Source organism: Heliconius melpomene, chromosome 18, assembly GCF_056956725.1.
Source record: "Heliconius melpomene rosina isolate 202511_hmr_F chromosome 18, ASM5695672v1, whole genome shotgun sequence".
NCBI lineage: Eukaryota > Metazoa > Arthropoda > Insecta > Lepidoptera > Nymphalidae > Heliconius > Heliconius melpomene.
The window spans coordinates 3,247,491-3,265,809 of NC_140406.1; the positions used below are offsets into that span (position 1 = coordinate 3,247,491).

General features: G+C 31.0%; 1 protein-coding gene across 4 annotated transcripts in view; it reads right to left on the reverse strand.

The window, feature by feature from the left end:
* The window catches only part of LOC146529201 (monocarboxylate transporter 14), a 33,260-nt gene extending 15,393 nt beyond the window's left edge, over nucleotides 1-17,867 (reverse strand). For 2 of the 4 annotated variants that reach the window (XM_085201494.1, XM_085201491.1), the window contains exons 1-2: nucleotides 17,716-17,867; nucleotides 3,332-3,608 (exon numbers count right to left, since the gene is read on the reverse strand). In XM_085201494.1, coding sequence (XP_085057620.1) covers nucleotides 3,332-3,608; nucleotides 17,716-17,802 — 364 coding nt within the window. In that variant the 5' untranslated portion in view covers nucleotides 17,803-17,867. Of the gene's footprint in view, nucleotides 1-3,331; nucleotides 3,609-9,461; nucleotides 9,604-15,354; nucleotides 15,688-17,715 lie in introns of those variants that run through there. The other 2 variants (XM_085201493.1, XM_085201495.1) reach the window with 2 other exon arrangements.
* Between the last annotated feature and the right edge of the window lie 452 nt (nucleotides 17,868-18,319).

The following is an 18,319-nucleotide window of genomic DNA, read 5'->3' on the forward strand; positions in this document are numbered from 1 at the left end:
TTATTATAATAGGCTGTTTATTCGGCAACCACTTTAACAAAAAATATTAATTATATTTTTTAATAATTTACCTACCATTAAAATACCTACCATTTTACGAATATTGTTGAGTAAAACGATTAAATAAATGATTATACATAGTTTTCGGTAAATTTGTTACAAATTACAAAAATTATATACTAAATAAAAATAATTCAAATAACTTTGAATGTAGGTCGAATGCTACTTTGAGCTTGTGGTTGAAAAATTGTCACCATACAATCAATACACCCCTCAAGTGTGACTCGAGTATAAGATGAGCAAGAATTGGCGACGACAAACGATAAAGACGTCTAATATTTTATGGACAGTAAAAGTGAATTACAATATACCATTGAATCTTTAAAAAAACATAATGGCTTTAAAAATACTGCTTTTATATTAATTTTGGACGTCATAGTGGCAGAACCAAGACAGAACTTATCGTGGTAGTTGCGGATTCCATTCGGGAAATATTTGTAAAAGCTATTAAAGTCTTGACAATGCAGCCGTATACTTCTAGTAAAGATCAGAGTTATAGAGAAAATTCGTATTAAGGAGTTAATGAAATTTTCACTAACTCCTTAATTTCTCTATCTTTAGATATGCAAAATAATAAAAAAAATGTTAATAATACGAAGTTCTACAGTAATTGCATTCTGCTTGCGTTACAAATTGGATGAACGCCATGAAATGTATACGTAGGTGCATAACGCTATACAAAAAATACTATGAATAGCAAATATCAAAAAACATATAAACATGTCATAATTGCTTTTATTTATCAAAACTGAGAGTGAACTAACCTTTATTTAGGTCGTAATTTTGCCAGATAGTGCAGTTCGATAGCATGCATATATTGTAATGTCATACAAAATTATCGTATTACATAATGTAAACTATTTTAGGATATCATAATAAATAACTAAAATTTTAAAATATGTATTTAATAAAAATAGCAAAATATATATTTTTTTATTAAATTAGCCAATATGGAACGGTAGTAGCAAGAAATAATAAGTACCTACTTGTTATTTCTTATCGAATATTTTTTTATAAAATAATAGTACAATCTACTATTGCCATCAGCGATTACATATTAAATGAGGTCAATATCAGTATATAAGATAAGTTGAAACAGTAACAGTTATCTTGGTGATAAAAATATGATTTTACAATAAGCGACGCGATCTAATCCAAAAATCTGCCATTTAATAGATTCAAACTTAAATGAGAATTAAAGACTATAGGTATGAGATCATCGCAGTGTACAAAGGTTTGTTAAATTTTTAGGGAATTAAAAAGAAGCATTTTGTTGCTTGACAAATGCTTCCAACGCGAAACAATAAATCGACAAAAACTATTTAAAGTAAGTAGGTATATTATACAATAAATTACTTGATTGAACTAAGCAATTTACTAAATTGTTTAAAAACTTGTATTTAGTTATTTAGGTAAATTGTTAAACCCTCAAAAATCGAACGAATTTTTTTAACCGACTTCAAAAAGAAGGAGGTTATAAATTTTTCATGTGTGTTTATAATTTCCTTTGGTTTGAGGGGTAAATGTTTGTTTTCAATTAAATAAGGAACATCGCGTAGATATCCACTATTTCATGAAAAAAGGTAATTTAAATATGCCACGATTCTCAGAAGTTACATTCATTTGTATACGAACCGCAAAAGAATTAACATCAAAATAGAAAAATCTAAATCAGAGGTCCATCCCGTCCCTCACTGAAGATAACATAAAAAAATTGAAAAAATTATATAGGTAGATCGAGGACTGCTATTTCAAGAGCAAATATAGAGAATATCCAAGCAGACCAGGAGATTTTTACTACTTTGATACCGAAACTAAACTACTACTGATGACATGGAAATGACCCAACGAATTGACACCGAAAAAATTCAAAGTGTCAGCTCAGCAGGGAAGATTAAAACGTAAGAGAAGGCTATAGGTCATAATCTAATAAAATATAGCCATCGATAAATGGACTATACAATACAAAAAAAAACTTTTAAATTGAGATTAACTTAGATTATATTCCTGAGATTGGCGTGTTTAACCAAAGAAACTCTTCAGCTTTATAATATCAGTATTGGTGCCAATTACGCCACGATTGCAACGTTTAACAAATATTTGTTATTATCTTTTATTTATCTTTTGGTTTTAGTTGTTAGGTAGGTTATCATTTATCAGTTATTTAAAGTGACAATATTTTTTTCAGATTATATTCCATATCTGTTATGACCATGAAAAAAGTTGTCGAGGTTTAATATAAACATAATCAATTGTGTTTTATTTATCGTCAAATTTAAGATGTAGATAATACAGAAATGTATAAAAATAGATACAGACTTCTATAAAAAGATTCATTTTTAAGTGACATTAATAATAAATATTTGTATTTAAAATATTTTTGAATACGATTAGGTAATACAGAAATTAAATTAGATACATAAAAGATACAGTAGAAACAAAAAAATAAGTTATAGCTATAAAACAAATTGCAGTAAATGCACATTAGAAAATTCAAAGAACTATTAGTTCGCTGTTAAAAGTGCATCAACGACATAGGTATCAATAACACAACATACATAGGCTGCATGCATTAACGTATGGACGCAGTCTCGTAGTAGACAACGTGACCAGAATTTATAGGAAACAGACAACCGGAATAAATTGACGGACATGAAAATGAGTACTGTAGTACTGGATTACAAGTACTCTATACATTTTATCTACTTTGCATAGTATATTGCGATTAAATCTTATATAAAAACGTTAAAAATATTTAAATATTACGTCTACGACAATCATAATTAATTGATATTTTACTGATAAAATTCTTTGAATTTATATCTTCAATTTGTATCTAAATTATACCTATATATCTTTGTGATTAATGTTTTGTATAGTAAATTTGTGCCTTTCATAGGGGGTTATTGCCATAGTCACCACGCTTGGCACTACGTGTTGGTGACCGCAGTAGTTATTTTTGTTGCACAGGAAGACGCTGCTGCCCATCTTCTGGTAATTAGCACAGGCCGCCCTCCAACCAGGTGGACCGACGACCTTAAAAAGACAGCGGGAATCCGCTGGATTCAAAGGGCGCAGGACCGGACGGAGTGGCGAGAATTAGGGGAGTCCTATGTCCAACAGTGGACATTGAAAGACTGATGGATGGATGGATGGATAGTAAATTTCGCTTTGTTTTCTGTTTCACTGAATGACGTATGTATTGGAAGTAAATTGTAATTAATTTCAATTACAATTTAATTAATAATTTCAATAAATTTGAAATACTTACCGGCTGCAAGATAAACACCAGATAACAAGCTTCCAACCCACGCCACAGTTCCTTTTCCCTCTCCAAAGTATGTTACTAACTCAGGCAGAAATATACCAAAAGTATATGCTATGCCATCAACTATCAAGTTACACATAAAAGAAGCGAAGACCACCACCCAGCCGTAACCACCATCTGGTGGAGGAGGTAGTTCATATTCGTAGGCCTCATCATCATCCGCGTCTGCGCCATCAGCGGTTAAACGCGCCGCTTCTTCACAGGATGCTTCGCTTTCAGTCTGTAACAAATAAAAAACCGGAAATTTACTACAGTTTACGTTTTATAGAAGCCAATCGTGACGCAGTAGAATAAGTATGTGACTGTAAACGCGACTGGTTTTGGGTTCGATCTCCACTCGAGGAAATAAAATATTTATTTAAATTCATATTTTAATTCCGCGCGTTGAGATCGGCCACTCAACACGCTTCCTTCAGAATTCGATTGAAAATAGAAGAAAAAGAAAAATGTTATATTTAAAATCCTTACATTTTGTAGAGTTGAATTTTACGTTGGAATTATGTACCTATGTGTAAGTTCGATTTAAAATTTACATAATAAAGACATTATCACATTACATATCAAAGGAAGTATTTTGTTTTTTATAGCTTGTAAGCAATTTGTAGCATAAGTTTTTAAACATAATATTTAACTTTGTAAATATTATTTACTATTAGCTAAAAGTTAATCTTTTCAAAATGTACGAGTATTATGCACATAACGTCCCGTTGCTAATAGCATAAGTAGCGCGTCGAAACAAACATTTATAATGAGTTACGATAGTGATTAATCATGGGACAAGGTTAACGTGACAACTTTTCAGGAAATTTAACTAAAACAAGTAAACGGCTTCTGAAAGAATATTATATTTTAAGCATTACGCGTACGACAAAGATAATAAATTATTATAGAAAATCATCAAATAAATCTTAGACTATACTCAAAACGGATTTTAGCGTAAGTGATAAATTTATGTACCTACTTACTTAAAAAAAATTAAAAACGTATTTTCGACATTTTTAAAGTGTTATTCCACACTTAGGAAAAAAAAACTCTTTAATAGCTTCTAAGAGTCACCGGTTCAAATCCCGCTGCGTTTAAAGTTTTATACGTTTTCTAAAAATGTAAGTAAATATGTATTTTAGCCTTAAATTATGATAAAGATTTTTATAGTATATACATGCTAACTATCTCTAATGCTTCTAGGTATTTAGCATTATGTAACGCAAGCGCGATAATATGACTTCATCTCACGATCAATCTACGCGGTCATTGTCAAAGACGGCCCGAGGCGCGGATACCAGCTCGTAAGGTCACGTTGAGCACGTGGTGACTATGATAATTGCTCTTTGTGTGCATATTGATAATATTTCGCCGTATAAGTATAATTTATATGTACTATAATTTATAAACGTGTTAAGTACTTATAAAAAAGAGGCAAGAGGCACTCCGTTCCTCACTTTCCGCAGAATTTTTCGAGGCATTGAGTGTTGAGTGACTAAACTCAACGCCGGTCTTTCGCCTTGGTGCCAGAGCGAAGACATGAAAATATTAAGAATATAATAATTCATTCCCTCGTGTGGGGATCGAATCCACAACCGTCACACCCTTACAGTCGCACCTTTGTGCTCTTGCACCACGACTGCCTCAACTTAAGTACTTACTACTTATAGCAAACTAGATGTAACTAAAAAAAAGATAAGTTTTTAAGTAAAATAAATGTAATGTTACAAGAAGAATAATATGCTGTTGAGTGGATCAAGGACAGTTAGTCATAATAACAATAAGTGAATAATAAATATCTACACATGGGACGCGCTGGCGAGCCTCATGGCGATTGTTTGAGTCAAGCTACCGAGAAAGAAGCTTAAGAGCTTATTTAATTATGATATGAAAATAGTACTATAACAGTAAGTACTCGTTTACAGTGCATTCTCATAACAATAACAAATTATAAATATGAAGTAAAACTAATTGTATTGTATTAGTTATGATACAGCTGATAATATTTCAGATAGTGCTGTCTGAACAAGGCGTGTTGGAATAAAAAATTATATTTAATGCTAATATTATTAATTGTTTTTTTTTTTATTTATAAACAGGTTCAGGCTTTGCAGGGTAGGCAGAGGTAAAGAGGCAGAGGAAAACCATTTCTTGTCTTGTGGGGGAATATATCATTCCCTCATGTCAAATCGAATCCGCCCATACCGGGATCCTTTCATTATGTTTAAAGATTTATTATAGTATCTAGCAACTTTCAGATGTAACGACATTTTCACTCAATATTATTTATATATTTTTTATATTACACTTTATTGTGCACAATTACACATTAAGAAAAAAATAAGAGTATAAAAACGACATATATATAACAATTAACAAATTTTAGCAAATCGACAACAATTTTTATGACATAGCTTAATATAATAATTAATATGACTATATTAATACTAATACTATGTATTATTTTATTTTTCGATTAATAAGTAGATACTCAAGGAAACCGCCATATTAATTAGGTACTGATTTGCTGGATAAGATATAAGGTTCGGGAAAATATCTTCATAAAACGCATTTAATAATATTTTTATTATTAGGTATTAGCCCAACATATGTTTATAAGTACAGAAGAATTTATAATCAATAATTATATTATTTTATAAATTATTTTAGTTTTCTTTGAAAACTGCATTATAAAATCTAGATTTTTTAAGCATACAATCCTTAAATTAGTGTATAATAGAGTGAATTTACTAAAAAATGTGCAACACATTAAGCTAAAACGCTTTATAAAGTCAAACTATATGCACTAGTACGAAAATAAAAACATAGTCAGCCCGATGACTAACTTCACTGGAAAATTTTATATGAGGAAGTATTTACGATTTAGAGACCTCATCGCATCTTCGTGATCCATATAGTAGCATAATACTATTATTAGTTTGTTAATAATTTCAAATATAGTTTTATTTCTCATTGCCAGTACTCAGTTTTTTTCTTTAAAGAAAAAACACCGTTAAAATTTGAGTCGAACTCACATACCGAGGGTTCCATACCAATTTCAGAATTGTATGTAAACGAGAAGTACAATTTATAAAAGTTGACGAGCTTAAGTTTTCGGTCGAACTACGCAATCGTTTTGTACTTTTTGAATTTTTTTCTTTATTTGTATTGCCAAGGAGCACTTTTTGCCAAATTTCATAATTGTAGGTTCACGAGAAGTACCCTTTTCACGATATTACATACAGGAACAACTATTATAAGTATTTCGCTTAGCTAACCCGTCTATATCATTCCAATTTTCATATTACAGGACTTGCTAAAGAAGCATTAGAAAGTCGCCACTATAAAAACAATTCCTATAATACTATAGGGATACCTCTGTACCATAGGAGCTATACCATATGCATTGCACCAAGACTGTAAGCCTTTAGATGACTTTACCTTTAGATTTACCTTTACATATCATCTTTTACAGAGAACAGTAATCCTAAGTATATGTCAATAAATCAGTAGCGTATTCCGATTTTGTTTTACCCATACACTCAGAATAAGCACGTGAGAAGTTATTCATTACCTTCGTTCTTCGAAGAGATTTTAAAATAAAAAAAACAATAATTAATAGTTAACTAACAATGTTTGGAAAAATGTTTAAATTTCTAATAACTTTAACAAGAAATATTACTTTAATAAAAAATATTGCAAAATAAAATTAGCAATTTAATATTACACGAAAAAAATGCAATCTCAACGTTGTTTTTCAATACTTCGCATGACAACAATATTGAAAATAATTCTGATAAAGGTACTTACCAATGAAAGAATTTAAAGGCGTTTCATTTAATTTTTCGGCTAAAAATCTCTCAGACAAGACATGTTTATCTATTATACAATAATAATACTTACGTACGTAATTGTTTTCTAGTATATTTAAATTTCCAATAATTTAATACAAGATTTATTGCATAACTATTTAAATTATAAATGTGCATTTAGTATATAAGAATATTTATGTAAAAAACATTATGAGAAATTATTCATTAGTGGTTGCGAGCTTGAAGGTACCTATATAAACCTAATTGTTTTTGTGCGGTTAAGATTTTCCTGCAAAAAGAATTTGACATTCCTGACCTTGTTACGAGTATGTTTACACTACACCTGCCATACTGATTTATTTTCTGAGCATCTTGTACCCTGATCACCTACCTCTGAGACAAGGAAACTTGATAACAATGTAATATACATACATGAGTGCACAATAACCGGGATAATGTTACACCTATGGAATGCCTCTAGGAATTTTAAATTAAAAACCACAACGTAAACTATAGATGTAGATAAAAGGAAAATAGCCAAAGACGTAATAAAGGCTAATCGCAAATTGATTTCTTATACAAAATAATATTTGTGGGTATTCACGACGCATAGCATAAAACAAAGGCCTTCCTTCATTCCAATTAAGATGGAAAACTCAGCTGAGGAAGCTTATGCTAACCTTCATTCATACGTTTGAATATTTCATGGTATGCAGACACTTTGGAACGTCGCAATTGCAAAGAATGCCTATAGCGCAATATTTCCTGCTACGGTTAATAATAATAGTAATTAATAAACTGGCGCCAATCCAGTTAGGTATTTAAGGTTCCTTCTCATCCGGTTTCCAGTCCAGGTATATCAGCGAGCAATGACAAACTTGACTACAGTAGTGCAATGAGAACCGGGCTTTTGTAACAATTTTTAATAACGGTTTAAAATACAATCAATTATTATAATTCATTATAATATGTATAGGCCGCCGTAGCGCAGCGGCACAAGGCTGTTACGCGACGATTGTGAGTTCGATCCCCACTCGAGGAAGTGAAATATTTATTTACATTTCTATATCCATCGGCAGATATTGGGGAACGGAGTGTCCTAACACTAGGTTCCCTCTGCCTACCCTGTTGTGTGCGTTATACAGCGTGAAGCTGATTTAATTTGATTTATTTTATTTATTTATAATATAGCATTTTAAAGTGCTGCTTTAAAAGTAATTTATAAAGCGTAAAAGTAAATTCGATTAATAATTATAAATTTTTGACAGTATTGTTTATGTGAACATAATAATGGTGGTCATATTTTACTGTATCTGAGGTGTATGTAGAACAGTGAAATATAAATGTAAATAACGCAACAAAGAACTGACGCATTGGTAAAGTTAAATGAACCCTGGAAACAACTCGTCATACTAACACATTAAAATACTTTGAACCCTGGGATATAAGAACAAAGTAACATAAACTTTTAGTGATAAATAAAATTACAAATTAATTTTACACATAAATGAACGCGACTAATCATAAATTCTGGTATCACAAAGGACTTGTCGACGTGTCGCGTTTCTCCTGATATAAGTAACCTTCGATAAGTATGTAATTGTTAATAGCCGCATTGACAACATGTTCTATAATTACGGGCGTATGTCAGTTATTTTTATAAAATTCGAAATATTATATTTGAATTCATAGCATTCTTTGTGCCTTCCTATCTATAAGACATACATTATATTGAGAAAATGTACCAAACTTTAAATATATAAAAGCTGTATATCTACACAATTTTGGTATTGCAGCTTCACTAACTAACTAACTTCAATTAACTAACTGACTTTAATTAACTAATAAATTAAGTTTCAATTAGCAAATTTCAATTTTTTCCAACAAGTTTTCATTTGCACTTTTTTTCCAATTATTTATCTATTTTTGTGAAACATATATATGAGCTTTGCTTACAATATTCAGGAATATCATACAAAACATAACTGCACGTGATATAGATTGGTTTTAATTGATTATTACCGTCCGTCCGTCACTAATGTGCTACAATTACAATACTATCTTAGGATGTAAGCAATTATGCAACGGAAAATGGCTTTTAGTTACCTTTTGTATTTACCTGCCTAATCCCGCTGACCCAGAAACCTCAAAATTAGCTTTAAACATTCATTATGAATACCTAGTATTTACAAGCAGGTCAGATTTCTTACACGTGCCGTATAAAATAATCGAAACTATAATAACATATACATATATTATAATATTTCGAGAATACATACCATTTTAGTTCACACTGGATTAAAAAATATCACTGTCAAAAGTACACTTCACTAGTTAGTAGCTAATTCAAGAAAGAATGATAAGAATAATGTCGAGAAATATATAATTTGATAAACTATATCTTAATCGACACGTTTAGATAAACAATCGAAAGCAAATTATCAACTAAAAATTATTAATATTAGGTATAATATTTTATTAAAATAGATAGTGGGTTTAAGGGATATTTTTAATCAGTACACTTCTGTCGCGAAACGAACACTGGAAATGATTAACTCATATACGATACCAATACAAGATATCAACTAATTGCTTACTGGTTTATCTTAAGGGTTATGATTAATGTTTAGAAAAAAACATAATCATTAACAATGATGTACATTAATGATAATATATACTAAGTTGATCTTAAGTGATTTTCTTGTTCGTGTTGCTATTGACACACAGTTTAACTGTCTCATTAACTAATTTATTTATTTTTTACTTCTCGCTGCTCCTGCATATTTCAGGAATAGCTTACTTAGTGTTGGCACACTTCGTTTTTCACTTTCTGCCCAATATCGGAAAATTGCATGTTCAATTGCAGTGAAATAAAAAAAAACCTTATCTATATATATAAAAGGACTTGTCCTCACTGACTGAGGTAAGACGCACGCACAGCCGTAACCGCTGTGCGTAGAAAGGTGAACTTTGGACAGATGTTTACTTTCGTAATCTGGACATCCACTAAGAAGGGATTTTGAAAAATTTTAACCCTAAAGGGGCGTAACAGGGGTTGAAAGTTTGTATGGAAAAAAAAAAATATATGCACCAGTTTTTATAAAATTGTAAATTCAGACTCTTAAAATGATTTAATTAAACACGTGTTTCACAGTTTTTCAGAATTTACCCCCTAAGGGTGCCAATAAGGGGTTGAAAGTTTGTATGGAAAAATCTTTAAATCGCTACCAATTTTTATAAAATTTGAAATTTAGACTCCTCAAAATATTTCATTGAACACATGTTTCGTAGTTTATTTTAATTCATCCCCTAAGGGTGAAAATAAGGGGTTGAAACTATGTATGGAAAAATCTTTAAATCGCCACCGATTTGTATAAAATTTGAAACTTAGACTCATAAAAATATATCATTGAATACATGTTTCGTGGTTTATTTTAATTCATCCCCTAGGGGTGTAAATAAGGGATTGAAAGTTTGTATGGAAAAATCTTTAAATCACCACTGATTTTTATAAGATTTGAAATTGAGACTTAAAAATATTTCATTGAAGACGTGTTTCATGGTTTATTAGAATTCACCCCTAACGGTGCAAATAAGCATGCGAAGCTGCGCGCGTCCGCTAGTTATATTATAATTGATTTTAAATATTAATCAATTTTTTGGTTTGTTCAGTATGTATGATAAATATAATACATCAATGTCAAGTAAAATTACTACTTGTTTACCCTAATAATAGTAAAATGGAAACTTCCATTATGGAGCTGGTATATTTTTGATGTGTATTTCTTTCAAATTATTAATAGATTAGGCAATTTAGTAAACAACTAAGTGTATTCTATCTATCCTATATATTTTACGTGAGCATATGCACATCTGCAGTCTACAATCTGGCAGGAAGCCCAAAAGTTGCACAATTGATCACGGTTTCTATCTGGGATATAATGTGAGAAATAAATGTGTGACATATTTGTAACAATAACTATTTTATTATCTCACGTGAGTCATTCATTATTTATTTATTATTATTAACTATGTCAATGGAATGTTATTTAATAAACAAATTTATTTGATTAAAATAATTTTATTTAAGTTTACAAGAATTTGATTTAAATGCATTACATTCTACATTAGATACGTAAGTGTTCTAATGTCATAAACGCTTGTCGACCTATGGCGTTGTCATTCAATTAACATAAAACTACACAACAAATAAGTAAATAACCACTTAATTATAATGAACGAGTTGGTTATGACCTACTCTCGTTAAATATATAATTTGAATACAAAAAATAAACTAAATACTTTTTTTACTGTAATACATTTTGAATAGTGTAAATGTCAATTTTGTTTAATATATTATTGTCTATATTATAATTATGTAAATGCAATGTAATACTAATAATTAATAGGATCATAAAAGCAAAACATTACCAAATGGATATTAAGTTGAAATAACTTATATAATATTTACAAACACTACCATATTTACTACACTATCCCTTTTCTTACAGAAGACAGCTAAAAAGAAATCAGAAGTAATCAATCTCTGAACGGAATATCGTCAGCCCCAGGTTCTGATGGTATTCCGCTCAGTCAGACATACGATAAAATCTGATCAAAGAAGCAAATAACAACGGCATTCGGAAAAGCATAATTTGTCCTCATTCATAAAATAGACCAGATAACTAATTCAAAAGACAAGACAAGGTTTACAAGCATATTGTGCAAAAAAAAATTCGGTTCTCTATTTTTACTATTGCTAAACTTTAGTGTCAAAACAAGCGAGAGGTGCAGGATATCCTAATAATGTTAGTGTTTAAGTAGTATAATTTTCTTATTTCAATTTCAAATTTGCTATATCTTTAAAAGATCAGGTCAGACGTAATCTTTAAATTATAATATAGGTCTATTTCAGGGTTGCTGTTATTCCCCTGTAACATTTGATATAGTTATTAACATTATAGATAAACTAATCGGTCTCGAGAAAAATGGGGTTATCGTTTCTGCGTACTTATAAAATAATTAAGAAACCATCTTGGAGTTTGCGGACAATCTCTTGATTACGACACGATATCCAAAGCAGTATCAGGTACATAAATTGAGTAATTCTGTAGGGGAAAAGAAGGAGGACTGAGGACCTAAGGAGGAAAACCGAGGTAAATGCCATTGTAATTCAAAGTGTTTCTAGAATCAGTAGTTTAGGTCGTTTTTAGAAAAGGTGAAATATTTCTTGGATTTACGACAATTTTCTTAGGTCACGTCTAAATTAGCCTTTAGCCCCATATGAAATTACAACCCTCTAAGCAAAATTAAATGCAAGCGTCATAAAAATATTGAAATTTTGGTTAGGATCAACGTAATCGGCAGAAACCGCAACCTGTATAGGGTCAAAACAGTTAAGATTAAAGACATCATCGAAGCTCTATAAACACCTAAGAATCGCCAAAAGATATATTCTGGGAAAATCACAGGATGATGAGGATGATGATTGATATATTACTTACAAAATAGAGAAGCGCCACAGAATACGAGTCAATTTCAAAAACTATTTATGATAGGAGCCGCTACATGATACAACAGGATACAACGCGAAGACGAAAAAAAGTTCGGATCAACTCCTGATTGGTATATTAGTAGGGATTACGCTTCCAGTGGACACAAATATTCCAAAAGACCATAATTTTCAACTTAGCTTCAAACTCGCGAAGAAACTGACGAGGAAGAGGTTAAGAGTTAATCTTTATATGGTAGAGTAGGTGTGAGAGGTATAACAGCGAAATCTCTCTACAGTTTACTAATAGTAGTCTTTCAAGAACTATCATCAATTCATTTCTAGTAGTAGAAAGAGTGCTCATTTATAAAGGGGCCCCCTTCTAATGTCTGGGAAGTCCCAAACACAGCTCTTAGCTCTGCAATGCCATGGGCCTTGAAGCTAAGAGGAAAGCTCATGAAATGTTAAGTATTTTCTTCTCTTGAATGATAAAAGATTTTCTCATATGTCTTCTATGTACAGACAACAATGAGTTACTTTTATTTTATGTATAGATATACATTTGTTTTTTATAGATAAAACGGCTCCTAAAGGATTAAATAAACACTCGATGAGCCAGTATATCATAATTATCACAGTGTGGTATTACTATACAAATAATGGGACAGCACAGCAATATCATTATCTGTTTATCCTATTATTTGTAATATTAGTGATAATTTTTCTATCTAAATTATTGCAACATTATACAGCTTATTAAAAGTGCTGTAGTTTTTTGTGAATTTGATTTTCACAATTAAGATTTGCAGACAAAGCTGGCAAGCAATGTACATGTCAACTATGTCCAAAAATAGACCACAATTATTTCCGTGGATAATCTAACATCTAAAGAAATCAATAAACTAGTTGGAATTGATTAGACAAGAAATTCCTCATTAAACAAATTTATCAAGAACAAAGAATCAATTATAAAAAAAACCAGCGTATACAACCAGTACTGACAAATGGTTACCAAATATGGGCAACCAAACAAAGATCCAGTTTTCTCAGATCCTGAAGAAAATCTTGGACAGACCAAGATTAATGGAAAGTATACTAAGAATGAGAGTGGCATTGGAAAGGAAATATAGAAGAGGCATTTGACAAAGAGCAAACATACAGTGAAATTTAATTAAATTTTGGTTTATATTAACAATCAATTATTTATATTTTCGGGACCAGACTAGATATTTCTTATCAGCTTTATGGTGTATGCTATGGCCGAGAACCTAGTGATATGTCTTCGGTCTCCCCCTTTCAGTCGAATTCCGGAGGCATTACATCTTAAGTGACAGAACTCAATTATAAATTATAAAATACCTACATTTATATAAAAATCTTTAAACTTCAATGCTTCAATTTTACTTTTATTACAATTTACCTCAGAGATCAAAGAGAAGAAAGAAATAAGTATGCAAATTGGAATTAAATGGCAATTTGAAATTTGCTTAAATATATGAAAAAATCTTTAGCTTCATGCTGTATACCAATGAGATATTACATGTTGAGTGCAGAACTCAATGTTTTGTTAACAGGGCAAAAAAGAAAAGAATTCATTCTTTTAAGTGGGAATTGAACTCATAACCATTGCCATTACAGTGAAATGCTGTGTCACTGAGGGATGATGGCTTTATATAACCATGATAATTGCCATTATTTTTACCATTGATAAATTAGTGACCATGAAACAGTTTATAGCAATTAGTAGTACTAACATTCCATAGGCTGAAATTGTAGGGACATATACATATATAAAAGTTGCAACTATACATTTAATTTTTTCATGTAAGTTTAAAGTTACGTGATAAAATAATATAGAAGCAGTGTGGGTCAGTAAACATGAGTCGTGGATTTGATGCCCATTAATTAGAATGAAGAAAAATATTTTCATTTCTATACTACAAAAACATATCACCACATTAGATTAGATTTCTCGAAATATGGCGTTTCGAGCGTGCCAGTTGAGCACAATTCATTTCGCCAATGTCACGTTGTATGGAAAACACACGAAGGAAATTGACCGGTAATAAAAAAGATAATTATACACAATTATAGAATACATGTAAAAAAAAGAGATCCTGTGTTAGTACAGCCTTATCACCACATTAAGTTCTACCATGAAGCACATATTGTCTCAGATTAAGACAGAAAAGATAATGGAGTGTTTTGACATTAAATAAAATAAATACAGATAAAGACTGAGTTTTTAATTAAAATGTAATAATGTATGCTCTATTTTACAACTGTCAATATTTCACCATTTTAAAAGTGGCAATTTGACATATTAGAATCTTGATACAGTAACTGTGTCAATACACATATACATTGTCATATTTTTTTATATTATTTTAAATAATTAAGGAGCAATTAGTAAATATTTTAATCCGTCAGTACCTTTATTGCCACAATATTTTTATATATTCATTGAACAAATTCAATTAAAATTGTATACAACGAAACAAAACAATGACAAGCAGATGTACATTTTACTGTATTCATTTATTTAAACTGGGATGTGTGAGGTTTTTTTAAAATATCTGAAAAAATATTAAGTTATAATAATACGTCTAACCTTAAAATTGTCTGTAGTAACATTTAAAAATATTCAAAATAATAAGTAGAAAATATATAAATAATCTTACCCTTGAAAATGTTCGTAAACGATTGATACGAGGGTTTGATGGAATATTGTTGAGAGACACTTTAGACATTTTCGATTGGATTCAGCCCCACTAAATATGTGACAGATCGAAAACTACTGCACTGCAGCAAACCGATTGAATAGAGCAGATTAATATTTAAAACACTTTTATATTACAAACATCTGAACATCTAACACTTAATTTATTGTTTAAATTTTGACAGCACAAATATCAGTTGTACCACCCCATAACGTTAACCTTCAGGGACGAATGTACAATAATATAGTAAAATACTAGAAGGTTCGTTTTATTTATTTATCCTATAGTGCACTAGAACTAAGCGTAAGTTTTAATAATAGTTTGTATAACAAGGTTGACAGGTATGCTTACGAGAGCTGTGATACGTTTCGTTTTACACAGGGCGTTTAAGCACCACGCGTTGTACCACTCGTAACGCCGTCAGACCGACAACTGTCAAGCTGATAAAGCAACTTGCGCCAAGTGCGTAGCAAAGCAATGAGTCAAACTCTCGAGTATTGTAATTACAATAATTCTGGAAATTATGCATCTACTTACTAAAGTAACAAACAAAATGAAAAGATGATTTTTATCAGAATAAATAATTGTAAATGGCTTATACGTCACATCGTTTATATTTTTAAACTTCATCGGTCTAAACAGCATCGCTGTTGATGGATAATGGTATACTATCTCATTATATATGCAACTTAATTTTGTAATTCTTATTTTTCGTTAATATCCACTATATTTTTATAGTGCAATAGCATAGGTAAATATTATGAAACCACATCTGTCAAAGATATAATAAGAACTTTTATAGCCGAAATCATTAAAAAAATATTTTTAATCGTGTTCACACGGTACTCGTATCACATTAATATTGTAAATGTAATACTATATTAACTTGAAAAATAACGTCTTACAGAATCTTAAGAAATCTGATCATTTACATACATACAAACTAAATTGTGTCTGTGGTTCATTATACATTGCTCGAATAGTGTTATGAACATTGATGATGAACGAAGGCAGATAGATACAGATCAGAAGCTCATTTTGCAAAATTTCATGGCGGTACCCGTGGCAATTGAGAAATCGTTGGCGGTAGTTTGATACAATAATTATGTCAACTGACAGACGAATGCGATGTCAGCTCAGTCTACCCATGAAATACTGTAAAGTGTTTCGAAATGTAGGTTTACTAAAATGCATAATATTAAATATACGCGATTTGTCCAGTTAACAAGTTTAATTTTAAATTATAAAATAAGTAATAAATGAAAAAAGTTTTAATATTGCATCATAGATTTTCAAGTACGTCAAAGGACTAAATTGCTTAGATAATCATTACTGAAGGTTATGGTGGATGATGTTTAGTTGAATACTTAATAATTGTTAAAAAAAATTGTGTTGGAATATGTTTAAAGTGACTAATAAATATGTCAATAAGTACATTTTGAGCAACTATATGAATTTACAAGATTTTATTATTGTTTTATATCAAAATCAAATGCACGATTCGGAAACGCTAGCGTCATAGCCAGAGGAAACAGAGCGCAAAACTCTACGCTCTCTATATACATTCGTCCTCGTTTCGTCTCTATGGTCATCGCTCTCCTCACACATGCCATTCGTGGGGACCTCATGCTATTTGAAGTGACCTTCCTCAAGTATATTCAGCACTGTGTTGTTGAAGGTTAACCCTCTTCTCTTACCACTCGCTATTCTCACAAATATTCATAAATATTGACATTCGTCATCAATTCTTTCGGATGTCACAGTGAGAATGAGGATTATGAGTGCTCAGATGGTGTATGACAGTGGATGATGTCAAGAAGGTATTTAAAAACTGTAACTTTTGGCGCTACATTCCCTCTGGCTACTCCACTGGCTAAACTGGCTCTAAAACGTTAAGTTGAATAAAATTATGTAGGTATTAAAATATCTTTAGTATCTAACATTACCTACTTATTTGTTATAAGTACGCCACTGGCTTAAAACGCCAATGGTAATTTTAGTGAATAAAAATGAGAATACCTTAAAAATTGTCAAAGATCTTGTCTCTTAAAATGTAAAATCAATAGGTATTACATTATTGCAAGTCGCATAAACGTAAAATTGCATCTATTTTTTATTAGGCGCTAACATAATTATATTATTTGAAACTTAAAAACTACATAGAAATAATGTAAAAAGCTTATAATAGTTTATAATTTTGCCTATTTCATCGAGTGTACGCACAACTAGGACTCCCAATCGAAATGATTACTTAACAATTGCAGGTATTTACGTAGCGTAAGGGTCTATTTCAAATGTAAGCTTGTATAGAGTGTTGCTCACCAAAGAGTTTTCAGTGGGATTTACGTGTATGCGGGGTTCTGCGTCGTCATCCTCCGGGGACACTTCGGCGCCAGCGGTCTGACCCATGGTTGGTGTCTGTTGGCGTAGAACGCGGCGCGTGGCCGCAAGCCGCGCGCGTCCTTCGCGCGACCGGTGCCGCGCCGTTGTGCTCGCTGCTCGCACCCCGGCCTGCCAGGGACTAGGGATTAGGCTTTGTTGCCATCGATGAAACTTTTCATTTTGACAATCGTGTTTCCTTAAAGACTTTAGCTATCTGTACCATGTTATTAAATCAATATTTAGGTCCGTAATATATTGAGGTCCGCTTAACTTGAGACAAATGATACAATGAATAGAATATACCAAATTGTAATTTCATATAAATAAATAGTACTAAATTTGTTTAATTGTTTAATTTTCTTTGCTTAAAACAAAGTACATACCTATTTATGATAACATATTATTTATGATACAAAATTTTAAATATTTTATATGAGACTTGTTCTTTGAATCACAAAGAAGTTTCCTTTTTCAAATTATGACTTCTACTATTAAACGCTATCATATTAACAACGGACAATATTTTAAAATATTCTTCAAAATC